At 39.1% G+C, this 20,124-nt stretch overlaps 1 protein-coding gene across 5 annotated transcripts in view; it reads right to left on the bottom strand.

Annotated features, from left to right (window-relative positions):
• Positions 1-10,738: 10,738 nt before the first annotated feature.
• LOC135472706 (rho GTPase-activating protein 26-like) overlaps positions 10,739-20,124 on the bottom strand; it is a 59,400-nt gene continuing 50,014 nt past the window's right edge. For 4 of the 5 annotated variants that reach the window (XM_064752338.1, XM_064752339.1, XM_064752340.1 and 1 more), the window contains 5 exons: positions 17,968-18,010; positions 16,985-17,035; positions 15,755-15,832; positions 15,202-15,281; positions 10,739-14,233 (listed from right to left, as the gene is read on the bottom strand). In XM_064752338.1, the coding sequence (XP_064608408.1) occupies positions 14,142-14,233; positions 15,202-15,281; positions 15,755-15,832; positions 16,985-17,035; positions 17,968-18,010 (344 nt within the window). In that variant the 3' untranslated portion in view covers positions 10,739-14,141. The remainder of the gene's footprint in view (positions 14,234-15,201; positions 15,282-15,754; positions 15,833-16,984; positions 17,036-17,967; positions 18,011-20,124) is intronic. The other variant, XM_064752342.1, reaches the window with a different exon arrangement.

Here is a 20,124-nt window from a genome sequence, read left to right as displayed (position 1 = left end):
TTCTTTCTATGCCTAGTCGGATTCAATTGCTAAGATACGCGACGTACGGGTTCGATCCCAGCCACAGGCAATTTGTGAATTTTGCCCCTCTCATTGCGTGTTCGTGGGGCCTTGGTGACAACAAACACCAAAGGAGGCCATTTTATTCTTTATTTATTTGATTGGCGTTTTTCACCGTCTCAAGAATAGGATGCCATTGTGCATGCCATATGGTGGTGATTTGTCAAAGGTGATGTGCAAATCTGGCCATCCAAAGTGGGAAAATTCGATAAGAGCTTGTTAAAACTTGGAGGGTTACGCCTGGCACCCCGTTTCCCTTTATATTGATCTTCTTGTGCATGACGTTTAATGATAATAAAATAAGTAAATAAATGACTTCTGAAATACTTCAGCATTTCTGTCAATGACAAATGTAAACCTTGTAAATTGGATATATATCCACTCTTTACACACCTGGGTTCATTTGATATATTGTGCAAAAAAACACACCGATATGTTAACAATAGCCATTCTATATACAAGGAATTTGATATAGGTCAACTACCAATAAAATAACTCACTTGCTCCACTCTGTCAAGTACCAGTACACATAACCTACAGTCGCTCTTTACCAGTGATAAGTTTGGCCTATTATAGAACATACAAAGCTTTGGTCAATATTATAGCAGTATATAGTAACTATAGTAACGAAAGTAATATTTGTATGTAGTGCTTTTTCACCACGTAATACTTCAAGCTTCATATGTTCATTTTTTTTCTTTCTAATTGCGTGCTGGCTGCTACGTCAATGTTTTGAAAGAGCGGGGATGAAAAGCTTTTATTGCGCGCGTCATTCTGAGTATGTTCATTTTCTTATGAAACGATCATCGCCACAAACGTTCTCTTGTCGCGTTATTAGAAAACGATCGTTTGTATTGCCGGATTCTATTTATCCAGCGCAGAGAAAACGAGATCGAAAAGCCGTTATTAGCACACATAGGCCCTTTGAAATAAAAAATCTTGGTGCAGTATATGCATAGACATATTCTTAAGGAGATGAGCAGATGGGTTGGATGGGTACGGGTGAGAGGGGGATGTGTTCAATCGATATCGAGGTGAAATGGAGAATAACGGGTTCATCAACATTACATGTATTAGTGTCTCAGACGACTTTGGCTGTTATGCCAAGGTATGACTACTTTTGTGTTGTTTTGGTGAGGAAATATTTCATACGCTTTTAGTGGTAGAAATGTTCAAGCCCAAGAACCTATACATGCAAGTATACAGTTAGATTTCTTTTCATTTGTAGGCCACAAATTCGGGAAAACTTGATGTGTTTGCTTAGCATGCTGAAGAAAGAGATAAATCATCAATGGAAAAACACAAATAGTGCGTCATTTGGATAAGCTGTCCTTCCGTGCAGGTCTGACCTATCAAATGCAAGGTCGTGCGATTTGAATAACGGAACATGACGTGACTTACTCTCTCCATGACAGACCATTCGTATCTATCGTTTCTATGCTCCGTCGAAATACATGTGTGAAAAGTGTTAGCCAATGAACGCTCTTTACGAGCAAAATGTCTTGGCAAAGTACAACTTTTCTTTGGTCGAAGTGCATGGAGGTGTAATTATCTTTATAATTAGTCTTTATAATAATTAAAACCTAATCTGTATATAAACCCCGATTCGTCACGTCACAGTAACTTAACAGCAACAACATGTTACGGCTTACGATGGTATGATCGTCCCATTGGTCATTCTCGACTGAATATTAATTAACCATGCATCTGTATCAGATCTGGTATCTCTTTCAGCAATATGAGGAGAGTAGACGCGTGACTTCATTTCTATATGAGAAAGCAAAACGGCAAGGTAAATTGTCATGGTCGCCGTCTGAACAAATCCACTGTATGGTCTATTCAGTTTTATACCATCACAACACGAATCACTCGGATATCTGTACAAACCGAGTGTGCTCTTTTTGAGATTAAATCTCACGCATGTAGACACGCGTTGTTAGGTTTGTTTTCTTCACCTGATACACCCGGGCTTGGAGAATTTGTCAGGACCCGGATATTTGTATGTTGGTCCAATTATCATGAAGCCTTCGTGACGGCGATTCCCACGAATAAAACATGGCTGATTAATGACTGAACAGCAGTGCGTCTACATGATTCATCAGATAACCTGTCTCCAAATCCTCAAAACAGATGACCATATACCACTTTCTAACAAACAATTCCTTTTTCACAAAAAAATCTGTATTGCTCTAACGGAAGTTTTGCGTCTAGACATGACGCAGCCTCCTGTAGGCGACACATTTGTTTTTACAGTAGCAAGGTACGGCATCGGAGTCCAAAACAATCCCGCATGTTGAATGGTTCCAAGTGATCATGTGACACCTGTCGTAAGTCAAGCACCTGGCGCAGCAGTTAAAGAGGAACGCAGACATAAGTTGAATGGTATTGCTGTCTGGGTCGCAGTTATTTGTCCATGGCTTTAGGGTGAACTGTGCAAATGGGCTGATGGATGAATCTTGTTGAGCTGAGAGATAAATGTAAAGAAAACAATGTTAATTAAAATGTTAAACTTGAAGAGTAAACCTGAAAGAAAGAGCGAGGTTTGGGCTGATCAGCTCATTGAGTTTCTCGATTTGTTCTACTACGCCTTTTTCTCTTCCAAAATCTGTGTTCCTTTTTAACCATTTACGTCATGTATGATTTATTTATTTATTTGATTGGTTGTTTTACGCCGTACTCAAGAATATTTCACTTATACGACGGCGGCCAGCATTGTGGTGGGAGGAAACCCACGACCATCTGCAAGTTGCTGCAAGACCTTCTCACGTATAGCCGGAGAGGAAGACAGCACGAGCTGGACTTGAACTCACAGCGACCGCATTGGTAAGAGACTCCTGGGTCATTACGCTGCGCTAGCGCGCTAACCAACTGAGCCACGGAGGCCCCCGTCATGTAAGAGGCCACTTCAAGCTAGTATACGTCTGCTAGTGGATGTATATTCACCGTGTTGAATTAGATCACCACATTTTGAACAGTTGCAATCAAAGTGGAACTAAGATACAAATTTTATTATGGACAACTTACACAAAGCATGGTACACGGTTTGAATACTGATTCACTCATTTCGCCAAGAAATCTCATTTTCAACATCAAATTCTCTCCAAAATCATTGAAAACTGTCGACTGCATCTCTTTGCATGGTTCCGTCCTAATTTCGTACTTTATATACTTTTTTAGTTCTTTGATGGTTTGTGTTACACGTCGTTTTTGCAATTCGCCTTGCGATTATTGAAGGTCGGTCTACGAATGTCTGCTCCAATGCATGGATACATTTCTGCGTTGTTGTATTGGGAAAGTCACAACTGTGCATTCTGGTGTGCACTGCAAATTTCTAGTCATGCTGTTCATCAATGCCACATGATAAAATTACAAAATGTTGGTATAATAAACTAACGGGAATTTGCTCTATTTCTTTGCCCACGGGCGTTGCAGAGAAACCAGACTACATGGGTTTACGAATGCGGCAGGGCATTGCAAGTGAGTTAGAAGCCGCTTCAAAATAAATGTAAAGAAATTAAATCTGGAACACACAAAGAAACTACTGGTCTAGTGTCTTCAGCAGGGCGTTGCAGGGAGGCAGAGCTAATCATATGTCACACTGACACTGTGAATGAAATAGTTTCGCCAGATGTGTATGCATGAAACAATTATAACACCCACCTGCCTCTGTGACGTTTAATAAAATTCAATCATCGTTGCTACTTTTAAGGCATTTACATGAAAAACGTCAGAATAAAACCCTATGACTGACACAGGTAAACTGTGAAGAAGCCGGATTTCACCGTTTACGTGTGGCCAATCATTTGCCAATATCACACTCGTCGTTGCAATTATTTTACTCTGTTTATGATGTAGTGTTTTGTATCATACATTCTGCTATTATGTCATCACTGTAAAATTAACTTACAGCGCGGCCCAATGAAACAGGAGCTTCTCAACAATGCGGGAGTTGTGAGTTCAAGTTCAATGCATTCTGGCTTCCTCTCCGGCCGTACGTCTGGCAAAAACGTGCTGATGATCGTGGGTTTCCCCAGGGCTCTGCCCGGTTTCCTCCCACCATCGCCATCGTAGTACTTGAAATATTCTTGAGAACGCCGTAAAAACACCACGCAAATAAATAAAATAAATAAATAATAAAATTCATTTACCTTTCGTCTGACACACAAACGGATGTTTCTCCGAGCAGGGACGCGTATTCCATTTGTCGTCGTCTTCTGCTTGAATCAGAACACACTTCATCCTATCTAGATTGTTAGGTTCATCACCGTCCCAGTCAGATACTATCATGGCCGACCCATCTACCCAGTGGAAATCCAGCTCGGACTCGGATGTTTCCGGGACGCGAAGACCCATCCACATACGAGAGCTACAGGGCAAAGTTCTTATACAATACACTTTTGTTGACCACAACCATGCTCATTCATGTATTTATTTATTTATTTGGCAGGGAGAAAACAGGATGTAAGGGAATAACCATTGTGACATAAAATATGGAAGTATTTGACCAACAAATTACAACGTAAAGGATACATGGAGAATGCCCCTAAAACTGAGATTACTAGTATGTTTTTAAGAGGATGAAGAATATAATTATATTGAAAAAAAAAACCATCATGTTTGAAGCATACTTTATACTTAAATAGACCCTTTATTTTATGCTTAGTTTCTGTCAGTGGTCGGAAATTTTCGTAAATGACTTCATCGATGAACTTCCAGGGACCAGAGGCCGGTTTCATGAAGCTTACTTAGTGTTAAGTTGCCCTTAGCTAAGTGCACTTTATATCTCTACAACATAAGCTGCCATGGTAGTTAAGGGCTTATTGAGCTAAGTCAGCTTCATGAAACTCGCCCAGGCTTAGCGCCCCTCCTGCTCCAACTCCTCTACCCACCACACAGTTGTTGCGACGACTATTACCGTTAAGTCACAACTCAAGTCTACTTAATTCCCAGGCGGACCTTAACAAAACTGCTCTTCAGAACCATTTTACCCTCCAAGAACAAAGCTGACACGTTTTTTGTACTTTTACACTTTAGGGCACATCTTAAAATGCATGTTAGCAAATAAAAAACAAATGTTTCATGTGAGAAAATGCAGTTGTGAAAAATGACAAAATGTTATCTATTTATTTATTTCATTGGTGTTTAATGCCAAGAATTTTTGGAGGAAACTGTGCCCGGAACAAACCTGAGTGTCACACATGTATATATACGCGACATACTTGACACTTGACCCAAAGCGACTCTCGTTTACTCCGTCCATAGTATACAAGAGGCCCATAATACCCGTGAAAATATTCTTGGGCAACCACATTTCGCAGCAATCCCCCCAAAAAGTTAAGGCACATAGACTCACCTAATTTGGGCGCTCAGGAAATCTTGAAACTCCGTGATTTCTTCATTGCTCTGAATGACCACTAATTGTAGACCATTAGACTCACACGACGCCTTGCTCTCCGCCCAGTTCTGTGCTTGTGGATAGACCGTGTACATATGTGCGGTGCTGCGTGGTATCAGCGTCAGAAGAGAGACAAGCAGCTGCGTGATTTGCCTGGTGGAGAACATCGTTTACAGGAGCAGCGCGAGACTCACGCAAACTCAGCCAGCCTTAATCTCGCACCACGGTTGGACTTAATATACCGACACACACTAAAGCCGCAAAACACAGAGGTTGATGAAATTTTTAAATGATCCAGGCCAAAAAAAAACAACAACAACAGAATATTCATGAGTAACCAAGTCGTATAGTAGTTAGCACGATATTCATGCCTCGTTTGTTAACTCATAAACTTAATTTCTTAATTGAAAATATACACCGTTCAGTTCCACTGTTAATTTACCTGTTCAGCTTTTCAAAGCGTTCCGGTATACAACAACTGGGGCTGATATCAATATCCCAATCAGCTATGGAGCAGGAGTGATTTAAGGTTTCACCTTTCCCCTGATGTGTATATACAGCTGATATGCTTGCTTCAATCATGTTTCACTCACGAGAAGCCTTTTTAGCGGCAACTTCGAGACGTAATTGATTTGTGTCCGAGTATCGTATACCTTTGTGGATAGGCACGATATGCAGTGATGATCATGCAAATGTTTACATTGCCGTAAACCAGCTGAGGAAACAATTGGCCCCAGATTTTTTCTACATATGCATAGGATTCGATTTTTTTTTTCTCTCGCACAATAAAAGACCTGTCTGTCTGCATTAGCAGCTACAAACTGTATGTGTGAAATCGATATAAATGTTAACTTTGACTTTTATTACATATTTGCAATACCTCACACCCAGTTACTCGAACTCGAACTTCAACTTCTTAGCGAGATAAATAAGTCATTTTGAAAAATGCATGTACAGCCTTAGAAAAGGTTGTTCTTCCCATGAATTTGCTCTTTGATAAAGTCTCCTGAGCACAAGTCTGCATATACTGAGACCAATGGAATGTTAACTTGTGTATTCAATTTACTTTACCACGTAAATCTTGCATATTGTTTATGGAAGGAATCAATATACATGTATGCCGGACATGACATCGCCTTCCTCCCATGGAAGATACAAAATCGCTATTTGCATAATCAGCGAAGAGTAGATAATTGAATGAAGCCAGTTGACACACTGTGTGTGTTTCCATGAGCATGAAGGCTATATAGCTCGGAGCACCGATATGATATAATATGATACATGTAGGGTAAAGTTGTATAGTCGGTATTGGTTCATACGCTACATGTAGGGTACAGTTGTATAGTCGGTATTGGTTCATACGCTACATGTAGGGTACAGTTGTATAGTCGGTATTGGTTCATACGCTACATGTAGGGTACAGTTGTATAGTCGGTATTGGTTCATACGCTACATACAGGGTACAGTTGCATAGTCGGCATTGGTTAATACGCTACATGTAGGGTACAGTTGTATAGTCGGTATTGGTTCATACGCTACATGTAGGGTACAGTTGTATAGTCGGTATTGGTTCATACGCTACATGCAGGGTACATTTGCATAGTTGGCATTGGTCAATACGCTACATGCAGGCTACAGTTGTATAGTCGGCATTGGTTAATACGCTACATGTAATTTACAGTTGCTTAGTCGGCATTGAGCCATAAGGTAACATTAAGAGCACAGTATATATGTAAGCTTAGAAACGAAAACGTAACATATTCTGTCCAAGACCATCTTCCTGTCAGCAAGGCTGATGCTTACTACAGGCTTTGTTATGGTGTCTGACATAATAGCTAGCGGGATTAAGATGGTCCAATATGTAAAATGCATGATTTGTTTTCGGTGGGCTTTTATGTTCGCTATATACAACGTGCACATGCCGGCACTCAAGACATCATAATGCAGTCCACATCCTGGCAAGTCAATGTTAATTAATGTATAAACATTGCTCATTGCCTTAAAGCAATCACAAGATTGACCCAAGAATTATAAAATTGAAAATTGGCTTTTAAGGAGTATGTATAAGTTATAAGTCCAATCAAATTTAATAAATCTTTTCGATATATATTGTATTTGTGAATTTCAAGAACATTAGTGCTGTCGTTCTCCCATCAGGTCTAGCATGCATGGCATAACCACGTTGCACATGAAGTGCTAGAACATTTGGGCTCGCGGTCTCCCATCAGACCTAGCATGCATGGCACAACCATGCTGCACATGAAGTTTTAGAACATTTGGGCTCGCGGTCTCCAATCAGATCTAGTATGCATGGCACAACCATGCTCCACGTGAAGTTCTAGAACATTTCGGCTCGCGGTCTCCCATCAGATCTAGTATGCATGGCACAACCATGCTCCACTTGAAGTTCTAGAACATTTGGGCCCACGGTCTCCAATCAGATCTAGTATGCATGGCACAACCATGCTCCACCTGAAGTTCTAGAACATTTGGGCCCACGGTCTCCAATCAGATCTAGTATGCATGGCACAACCATGCTCCACTTGAAGTTCTAGAACATTTGGGCCCACAGTCTCCAATTAGATATAGTATGCATGGCGTAACCATTTGTGCTCTCCTTCTGTCATCAGATGTGTAGTAACTTGTGGCATAACCATGTTACACGTGAAGTCCTAGAACATTTGTGCTCTCGCTCTGCCATGAGATGAGTAGCAAATTGTGGTAGAACCATGCTGCACGTGAAGCTGTAGAACATTTGCGCTCTCGCTCTGCCATCAGATGTGTATTAATTTGTGGCAGAACCATGCTGCATGGGAAGTTCTAGAACATTTGTGTTCTCGCTCTGCCATTAGATGTGTAGTAACTTGTGGCAGAACCATGTTGCACGTGGAATTCTAAAACATTTGTACTCTCGTTCTGCCATGAGATGTGTAGTAACTTGTGGCATAACCATGCTCTCGCTCTGCCATCAGTTGTGTAGTAAATTGTGGCAGAACCATGCTGCATGGGAAGTTCTAGAACATTTGTGCTCTTGCTCTGCCATCAGGTGTGTAGTAACTTGTGGCAGAACCATGTTACATGTGAAGTTCCACAGCATTTTTGATCTCACTCTGTCATCAGATGAGTAGTAAATTGTGGCAGAACCATGTTGCACGTGAAGTTCTATAAGATTTGTGCTCTCGCTCTGCCATCAGATGTGTAATAACGTGTGGCATAACCATGCTCTCTCTCTGTCATCATATGTGTAGAAACTTGTGGCACAACCATGCTGCACGTGAAGTTCTAGAACATTTGTGCTCTCGCTCTGCCATCAGATGTGTAGTAAATTGTGGTATAACCATGCTACACGTGAAGTTCTAAAACATTTGTGCTATCGCTCTGCCATCAGATGTGTAGTAAATTGTGGCAGAACCATGTTGCACGTGGAATTCTAAAACATTTGTACTCTCGTTCTGCCATGAGATGTGTAGTAACTTGTGGCATAACCATGCTCTCGCTCTGCCATCAGTTGTGTAGTAAATTGTGGCAGAACCATGCTGCATGGGAAGTTCTAGAACATTTGTGCTCTCGCTCTGCCACCAGATGTGTAGTAACTTGTGGCAGAACCATGTTGCACGTGGAGTTCTAAAACATATCTACTCTCGTTCTGCCATGAGATGTGTAGTAACTTGTGACATAACCGTGTTGCACGTGAAGTTCTAGAACATTGTGTTTTCGCTCTGCCATCAGTTGTGTAGTAAATTGTGGCAGAACCATGCTGCACGCGAAGTTCTAAAACATTTGTGCTCTTGGTCTGCCATCAGATGTGTAGTAACTTGTGGCATAACCGTGTTGCACGTGAAGTTCTAAAACATTTGTGCTCTCACTCTGCCATCAGTTGTGTAGTACATTGTGGCAGAACCATGCTGCATGGGAAGTTCTAGAACATTTGTGCTCTCGCTCTGCCATCAGTTGTGTAGTAAATTGTGGCAGAACCAAGTTGCACGTGAAGTTCTAGAACACCTGGGCTCTTGCTCACCAGTCAGAGGCCTGTTTTACGAAGCAGTCGCAAATTGCGCCTGGCGTATTATCCATGGCAACATATACTGAAGAGAAGCTTGGCGAAGTGCTGCGACAGCTTTGTAAAACAGGCCCCAGGTGTACATAGTAAAACGTGACATAACCATGTTGCACGTTAATATTCGCGCACATCATGCCTTGCATAATTACAGCTTTCTCATAGAGGTACTACATACAATCTTGTCAGGCCCACCGATGGTGAAATAAGGGGGTTACATTTTTAGTATTGTACCGCCTACATACATATAGGCCCTGCAAGACAACGGCGTTTAGATAAACGGCAAAACTAACTATTAACAATTCAAAGGACGTACATGTACATGTAGTTCCGAGCTGTAAGTCATTGTTTCTGTTTTTAGACAAATATAGTCCATTTCACCGGCAGTACATATTTCACTTACTGTACATGTAGTTTGCTGTCCCTATTTGACATATTCCATAGTTTGGACAAGGCATTGATCTTACATTCATGGTGCCGGTGCTATCATGGCAACATCAGGCACTTGGCCCAGAGATGCATCCTGCTCACTACGCGGTAACTTACACTGGTCTATGCATGTCAGAGGCTGCTTTTCTCTGGATCTTTCTCTTTTTCTCTCTAGTGCACGTATGAAATGCACTCTAGGCCATTCTATCAAACGCTTTCAGTTTATTAAAGGTGCCTTAAACTCTACAAAGAGTAGTCATAGGTAAAATATGGACGGAGTGTCTAGGATCTCTGTCATCCCGCTTCATAATAGTGTGTAATTCTGTGTAATGTGGACCACATGGTCATCGTTTTGGCTTAGATCGTATTGGACATACCAACAGTTGCAATCGAAGTGCAACTGAGATACATATTTTGATCATCAACAACTTAGGAGCTAGCACTGTACACGATTACTGGCTTAATTCGTTATCCTGAAACATTCCTTGTGTCTTTCTGTAATCACTGAAAAACGTTGACAGCTTCACTTTGCACGACCCTGTCCTAATTTCTAACTTCATATACTTAATTAGTTCCTTACTTTGTGGTTGGCGTTGAACGTTGATTTAGAAATTGGTCTTGCGATTATTGACCCGAAACGTCCATCCGGTTGACCGTATACGAATATCTGTTTTAATGATCAGATGCAACTTCTGGCCAATTTAAGCCAGTCCTTCAAACAGACTCAAGCGAACAGATAAGGTTTTTAAATGTAGCCCTTGGCACTTTGAACTGGATATAACTGACAGGAAAAGATATTTGGTTATGACATTTTCTGGGAAATGACAATTTATTCCAAGAGTACAACACTGATTCCTGGAGGCTAGTTCAGGCTGATTGGCACCAAGGAAAATAAATTAATTGGTGAAGAATTGAGAAAAATGCATTTCATTTCATCAACTGTACTGGATGCTCCCTCGCAATACTTCAAATACAAGAAATTATTGCAAACAGCTTTCTCTTTTAGACACAAATGGGAAAACAAGCCACTGGTAGCAGAATTAACATATTATTTTTAGATACGACAGCCATACATAAACTAAGGAAGTAAATGGTAGTTTGACGAAATTTTATAGTATAACAAGTTACAATGTGTGAATATTAACTCAATTTACTAAATAAATCTAATGAATATTAATCTAATCTCTATATGCGTTGGGCTTCCCTGTTCCTGGCTACAAGGACTTACTTTTGTTAATGCATAATACCTGCGCTCTTACACAGGCTGGTATATGTCAATCTTATATACGTGCACAGAATACTGAAGTAAAACACTTTCTTCCTCGAAAACCCATGCAAATATTCTGAATGTACATGTGTAATGAAGAAGATGGATTACTCAACATAGTACAGATAAACTATAGGGAGCACAAAAAAAATAACTGTTTTACATTTGGCAACAATCTTTACTTTAGCATTGGTTTTCATTTTGCAAGTACAATACAATATGTAATGATATCATAAAGAACATATTAGAAAGTTTACTTTAATACTACATTCATTTTTCCAGTGTATTCATTATTTCATTATTATATCACAACAACGAAACACACATTTTGCCCATGAAAATGAAACAAAGTGACAGCTTCTGTGAACTGTGGCTGGTAACAAAGCTGAAAGTATAACAGGCAGAAGAAATACATACAACAGTATATCAGTCAAGTTACCAGATATAACTAATCTTATAAATATCAGTCTATTTATACGTATGCTGCATATCCAACAACATACACCACACCACTAGCATATTGTAATGTACAAACAAGACCAGTGCACTGTACAGACATACAGATATATATATAGTATATATATATGTATATATACAGCTACGTAGTGAGAATACAAAGGGGCCCTTAGGCACATGGGGAACACGGTTCAACCAACATACATCACAGTTAGTACAAAATAGTATAAAACAGTATAAAACACTTAGTCAGGTATTTTGTGTTATGATATGGATTCTGGATTTTAAAGCCATGTAGAGGAAAATAGTGTCCCTGTAAGAGTTCCTATAAGATCTCCCTGTGAAAATCTTCAGCTTTTTTCATGTCGGAGGTAAACTTATGGGAGACTCATAGCAGAGCCCATCAAAGAGCCCCATCACTTTGCCTGTTTGTCCCTCCAGCTACCAGGTGGTCCTAATCTTTAACATACAAAATGTGATTTAGAACCCTAGCGCCATCTGTTAGCTGAGGGGCCATACAGGCAAAGTGACAGGACTTGTCAACTGATAGGTTCTGTTCATAAAGATGTGGGGAAATTTACCTCCCATTTTGAAGAACGCAAAAAGCCAGATTAATAACATTTGAATTACATTCCTGTACATAATTATCCCAACACACATGCATCCTTTGGCAAGCACATCACATATATGAAACATATAAGAGTATGAAGAAGTACATGTAGATGATGAAGGCTATGAAGGCTACTGCAAACAGGATGTAACCTTACTACAGGTATATTTTCCTTCGCATGGCCGATTATATTCTAGAGCTCATGCAGTAAACGAAGAATGGACAAGAAAGGAGCAACTTGGCCCGTGTCTTTAATTGAACTGAATATGATGCATAGGTATGTACCATACTGAACAATATGTAATTAAATAAGTAAATGTTTCAACTGAATCTCCAATTAATGGTTTCGCGCATACTGCCTGCAAGAAATGCTGACATGTTTGCCTTTACCCAGATGCATGGCAAGCTCCGTTCACCAACAACCCTCCAAAGAAGAACTGTTTTACACACAAAATTCACAGTAGCATCAAAACGTACACGAACATCTGACAGTAGAACAACATGCATTGATGTATCAAAAACTACAACTATGCTAGACATCTTAACGGTTTTTGCAATGCAATTTTTACGGAGAAGTTAAATATTTTGTTGGCCCAGTCATTATTGATATTTTTATTACTGTACTCTGCATACATATGTAAATGACCCACATGTATATATACCCTATATCAATATATACAATGAATTAACTGTCTTGGAGGAAACAAACCACGACCAAAATATACATATACAACTACATGTTAAATGTCCATGTAAACATTAAATCCTTGATCATAACAAAAGCTCTTGAGATTCCTTCAACAGAACATTAAGGTTAATTGAATGCAGCCACCCATTTTGCTGTTCAACCATTCACAAAGTTCTTATCACTCTCATTTAAAGACATCGCAAAACTGGCTGATTTCAACACATCATGGTCTCTTCGCAAATATTCCTTTCTGACATACTTCCCACAAGCCTTTGCCGTCACCTTTGAACGTCTCTTCAAGATCCTTGCACTTTTATAGTAAAAGTCAGTTCCAATATTTCAACTAAGTTCATGTCCCTGCACACATTTCTACCTCTGTGGGCTTGTCTCAAAGATCACCTAGCATTTCCATTTATCAAAACACTTAGAAATGTGTAATTCCATCCAAGCATTTGGTCATTTCACTGTCTCAATCATGTTACTAGCCCTGAGTTTTCATGCAGACATTTATGGTGTAACTACATATACATCTATGAAAACGAAAACATTCGCAAAGAAACTTCAATCATCACATTTATCATGGTCTGCCAAAAGTCTTGCTGGCTTGAATATGCACAGTTGAGTAAGGCTTGCCACTGGAATGAAGAGGTCCATCTCTGAACTGGACCGTCTTGCAATCCAAGCTGACCTTGCAATCCAACAAGACTCTTTGCTTTTCTTGCAACTTTCTGAGTAGGCTTGCCTCTGGAATGAAGCGCGGTTCATCTAGGAACTGGACCATCAGGACCATCTGGCAATACAAGCCTATCTTCTCGCAATTCAAGCTGACATTCTCGCAATTCAAGCTGACATTCTCGCAATTCAAGCTGACCTATTTTAGTCACACTATATCTCCTGCAGAATTTTTACCCTCAGACCAGTTCTAACATAAGTCAATTTTTCAGTCTACATTGGACAGAGGATGCTGAAGATCTCAGTGAAATGTAGAACCAAGACAACACACCGCAACCAAACAACATCCATGGAAATCCAAAAGCAAATGAGCTTTCCTACTCTCTCAAGACAATATGGATCATGGAAGGTATGTAACGGACTCTATCTGCAATCAGTCATTTGTTCAGTCAGTCAATCTTCAAAATGCAAGACTTCTGCTTCTGTGTGTGGATTGGTCACCCAGTGTCAGTTTATAAACTCCACATAATTCTGGGGAATTAGTCCAGTTTTTCCACCTAAAGAACCCTCTAACCAGCCAGGTTCTTTTGACGATCGGACTGAGGATAAAACCAGAAACGTAACAACAATTAGCATCACACAGCAACTAAATTTAATACCACTACATGTATGATAAAACAGAAACACACAAGGTACATGTAATTTAGGTATACTGAGTATGTATTCACAGTCGCTCTTTAGATAAATGTACATACACAATACGTATTGCCATCCAATTTATTATATGCACAACAGTTACACTTATATTTTTTCTTATTTATTTGATTGTTGTTCAACACCATACTCAAAAATTTTTCACATGTATGATGGCAGCCAGCTTGGGCAGAGGCAGCCAGATTGCCTGGAGTGAGTGAGCCAGTGCTTGGGGTTTAACGTTGTATTTAACAATTTTTGACATCATTTGACGACGAAGGAATCCTTAGAATGCATGTTATGTGCCTCCTTGTTGCAGGACAGATTTCCACCGCTATTTTATCTAATGCTGCTTCCCTGAGATGCCTTACCGAATGCAAGTAACCCGCCCCGCCCGAGCCATTGCACTGATACAGGTCAACCAGTAAGTGCATTATCGCTTTCATGCTGAACGCCAAGCGAGGAAACTCCAACTTCCTCTTTTAAAGTCTTACGTCTGACTCGACCCAGGACTGACCCTGGATCTACCGCTCCCAAAGTAGACACTCTACCAACTGTGCTAGCGGGGCCAGTCAGATTGCTTGAGTAAATAATCTTCTGACCGGTTACTGACAAACTTTCCCACATTCGACATGCGTCCTAGTGGTGGAAGGCAAGGTGTCTAAAGCAAACTTCATGTGTGACCACACAGGAGTGCCAAAGTCTGGCTTTTGGCACTAAGACCCCCGAGAATGGAATGGAGCATAATGATCAGCCTTGGGCCATCACTTAATTGACAGGAAATCACCTTAATCACTTGGCCAATACTCTCTCCCAGTACTCAATTATACATGTATGTTAGCTGTGCTGTAGTTTCCTACTTAAATTAACTTACCATTAGTAATAATTTGGTTTGGTTCAAAGGACAGTTCAGACTCATTCTCAGCATCACAGGAATACAGGGTTCTCACAGAACTGAAAGTGCAATGGTCAAAAGTACAAGTGCTGAAGTATAATTTAATACACACACATCAAGAAGTAGGATGTCAGGCTTTTACAACATTTTTGAAAATGTGAAAAATACACATACATTGTAAATTTAAAGATTTGATGAAAAGTTACACATTTTTACAGACCTAACACCAGGTGAAATACAGTAGTCAGAAACTAACAAGAATTTTTTTTTTTTACAAGACAAGCAAAGTTTATGAAATTTATAAAAACAAAAATGGCCATCACATCAATATCAGTAAAATCAGGTCTGGTAAGGTAATTCCCTACACTAATCTAACGCTGACTATATCTGAGGAAAGAATATGAGGCAAAGGTAGCTGATTAATCCGGCAGACTGGGAACGGGTGTTTCTTCAGATCTAGTCAGTGAGTGTGTGGAGTGGCTACTTGGTCAGACTTGATCATAACTGATACTGGTCATCTCTTCTCACTGACCGTCTTGGTTTGGAGGAACTGCTACTGCTGGACAAACTGCTGGCCACACTTCCTGTCATACTGGTCACTGAGGATGTCCTATAGGGCAGAAAGACAGCCACCTGCATATCTACATGTACATTTATACTGAATTCTTGTATACATACATAATAAGCCGATGATATTAGTGGATAAACTTAGCTGCAAGTAATCAGACAACTGAAGATGCTATAAAATATTGCTTTTCTGTTGACTTCCTCTCACCAGTGGAAAGACTAAGACAGGGATTATTTATTACCTCAATAATTAAATACATTTATGTACTCTAATCTATGATATTTATATGATGACTTTCTGAGTCAATTTTTTTTAAGAAAAAGCTATGCACATGAGGATACTAATTAGTTTAGCAACAACGTTTCACCTAGTTTTAAGAACACTTTGCTGTGGAATCCTCCTTTAATCTGTACAGCTTTTTTCATTTACTGTCTCAAATCAAAATCTGAAATGCCTCACAACACCTTACAAAACACAGCTATCAAACTATGAAGTCTTTTTTTTATATATAAAATGATAGATAACCGATGGAACAGGAAGTGAAGTCACTATATGTGCATGAAGTATAAATGAGAAGATATCACAAGACATTACACCACTCTCAGGACAATACTAGGTCAAGGACAACAGATTAATGACTGACAGAGTGACAGGTGTACCAAGATAATTCACAGATCACGGTACATGTATATATGCAAATGAGAAAATGCAAAAGCGTGTAATAATGATATGCAAATTTTTCTGAAACTACTTGACTGTACCAAGAAAGATAGGCATATCATTTAATTTTTAGGAAGAAATTTATGTTCAACAATATAAAACTGCTTCTATTCTTCTCTTTGATTTTGAACATATTATGCCCAAAGAGGCTATAGATCTACAGCAAGACAGATGCTGGGGATTACATGTACACTGGGTTTCATGGGTAAGCAAGTGGTTGGTACAAGTTTAAACCTATCATAAGCAAGATACACAGATTCTTTCAAGATTCCAAGTTTTGTCAAAACAATTCATTATGTTATTTTTCCACAGAAACGAGGTAAGAAACGAGCGAGAATAATGTACAGTATGACAGGACATACATGTATGGCAATAGTGAAATTCATCATGCACTTATACAGCAAAATGAGACATTGTGTAAAGACAGACTGGTAGGACAAGGTTTTGGAAGGTTAGACATGTTAAACTGCTCACATGGACTGTGTTATAGAGCCATTAGATGGACGTTTCTTCGCACTTGAACTGCTACGAAAAGGAACAACACTCAGGTCATGAAACAGCAAAAGCCTTAGTTCTAGTCGTGCAATCTCTCTAAGCAGATCATTCCAAATTATGGCAAAGGTATGTGGATGATGATCGAAAAATACACATCTGAATGAGTCCTATACTACACATAAAGGATGAGACATGAACACATGTATAGAATCTTAATAATGTTTGACATCATAATTTAATACACATGTAACACTCATTACACATGACATGTCAAACATTATATATACATGTATACTTTTATATATGTACAACAATATCGTTAAATGCTAATTAACGTTAACATCCTCTTTGTACATATAACACCATCTTTACGTGTATAACATCTTCATCACACATATAACACCCTAACTGCATGTGTAATATTAACCCCATTACTAGAATAACACCTTCATTACATGTATAACACCCTGATTATAATACCACACGTACACCTGTAAGTACAGCTTGGTTTACAGCACCCACCATGACATTACAGTTAAACACAAGAGAACTGAGACATTACTTATTATCAATAATCAAGTCAAGGTTAACCCATAAATGACATATGAAAGGTGCATATAATCATCGGGGGGGTTGAGGGTGGGGAGGGGCTGTAGGGGAAGCTTTGATGTATTTATTTATTTGATTGGTGTTTTACGTCGTATTCAAGGATATTTCACTTATACGATGGCGGCCAGCATTATGGTGGGAGGAAACCGGGCAAAGCCCGGGGGAAACCCAGGACCATCTGCAGGCTGCTGGCAGACCTTCCCACATACAAGCTTTGATGTATGTATTATCAATAATCAAGTCATGGTTAACCCATTAATGACATTTGAAGGTGCATTTGATCATCAGAGGGTGGGTAGAGGGTAAGCTTTGATGTATGCCTAAAAAAAAAATCAAGACACACAGATACTTACAATGCTGCATGATCAGCGTTGTTGAACATACTGACACGGTTTGCTGTAAAGAGAGAATTAAATACGATACAAAAGCTCTGCTACTATAAGTATAAGCCTTACAATAAGTTGGTACAACTGTAAAACCAGTCAAGAACAAATAAGGTACATAGAAGAGAAAACGCATTTTTCATGGGTCTACTTGGTTGAAAACTGTGTTAGGATCTACATCGAAACTAAGGAGCTGATACTTGTATGAATTTCATCTGTTCTTCTATAAACAATCAGATCTGAAATGATTCAAAAACAAGTATGGTAGAGAAGAGTATGTATGCAGATTTTGTACATGTACAATTCTACACTAAGTAACTAGCTAATTGCTTTTCAGGAAAGGAAGTCTTGCATAAGGTATATATCTTATATAGTGATTACAGGTACATCAAAAAAGTATTGCAACTATTATATTTTGTTCACTAATATTGACACAAAGTTAACACAAATATTGGAGACTTGTGTGAAGTACTGTATTTGCCCTAAGAATTCCACCTAAATAACGGCATTTTGAGGTGGCATATAAATGCCATAATAAACATATCACTTTAGCTTCTTACATTCCCCAATAGAACAGCATTTTGTCCTTCAAATAATCCTCAAAACATCAAAAAAACTCTAAAAATCAGATAAAATTAGTAATGGCCAAGGTTGATATTCCAGGTCAAATACAGTATTTTGTAGATATTTTAGACACGTTGTCAATTCCCACAAGCTGAAGCAAAGTATCCACTTCTCCGCTTCCACACCACCTTTACCTTGAAAGCACACAGACTTTTAATACCACCCAGTGAAAATGTGTTCTTCAGATGCCATTCTGTGCGTATTAAAACATACTGTACATGTATAAAACACACTTCCTGTTGACCTTCTGATCTTACTTTATATAGATGTAGGCCTGGTTATAACTCACATCAGTACTTTTACTTGTGTTAATGTTCTGTCAGCATCTCACAAACTGAAGCCTTAGTTGCTCATTGCAAAATCCTTACAAAACACGGTCTGTAAATGCAGACAAATAATGACCTACATGTATGTTCCATGTTCTGTTTCCCAGTAGCAGAGCAGTGATTTTCCTCTGGCCTCAACATTTACTCACCGAAATACAACTATTATCTGGGTAACTTTGTATATAATATTACCACTAAAGATCTACAAGATAATCACAGTTATCTACTTTATATTAACAGACCAATGATCCAGAAGCCTCTCACCAATGCAGTCAACTTCACCAATATGAAATATTCTAGAGTATGGTGTAAAACACCAATTACATCAATAAATAAATATACTAAACGACCATAACTTGACTATATGATCATTATTTAGGATGACTACTACTTGCTGGGCTTCTGATACTGTTACTTTATAACACTTTTTACATTGTAAATGACAAGACCATAGCTTTAGGTGAAGTATAAGCTGGACTGAAATCAGTCAGATTTCTACAATGTTGTACAGGGTGAAGCCCTTTAAAACACACACACACAAAAAAAAAGCCCCAAAAAACCCCTTTCATCTTTGAGGCCATACTTATTCCACTTTCTTCACTAACAATCAATCACCAAACAGTAGCTGGTTTGTACAGGTTACCCACCAACACACTTTAATACAATGACTCACCAACTTACATCAGAAATCACATTGAGAAATACACAACGAGGCAGAATGTACCTGCAAGTGTACGAATGATTCTTAACTTGGGTTCAATCAAATGGAGACGGCATGATTCCCCCCCCCCCCCCCCCCCCCCAAAAAAAGAAAACAAAATAAGAACAAAGCTTTCTGTACGACATTTGAATTTGATGAAAGATCATGATAAATAACCTGAAGCTACCAAAGAGCTCACCTGTAGGACACACCTGAATGCAGTACCCTTAATAGGCAATAACAGAGACAATACCCTTATGATTTACCTTAACACGCTGATTTCAAGGCATGTATTTAAAAAGAGAGGCTACATCGTTAAAACTTGTAATTAAACATCAACACAGATCATCAATGAGTGAACATCCCCCTCACATTATAGTTCTTTACATGAACGCAACAAGCTGAGCCTAATACATGCAGTGCTTTTTCAGATATCACCCTTAACACTGCTTTAGATGTATAAAAAAAAAAATAAAG

Source organism: Liolophura sinensis, chromosome 8, assembly GCF_032854445.1.
Source record: "Liolophura sinensis isolate JHLJ2023 chromosome 8, CUHK_Ljap_v2, whole genome shotgun sequence".
Lineage (NCBI taxonomy): Eukaryota > Metazoa > Mollusca > Polyplacophora > Chitonida > Chitonidae > Liolophura > Liolophura sinensis.
This window is presented reverse-complemented; position numbering and strand designations above follow the sequence as displayed.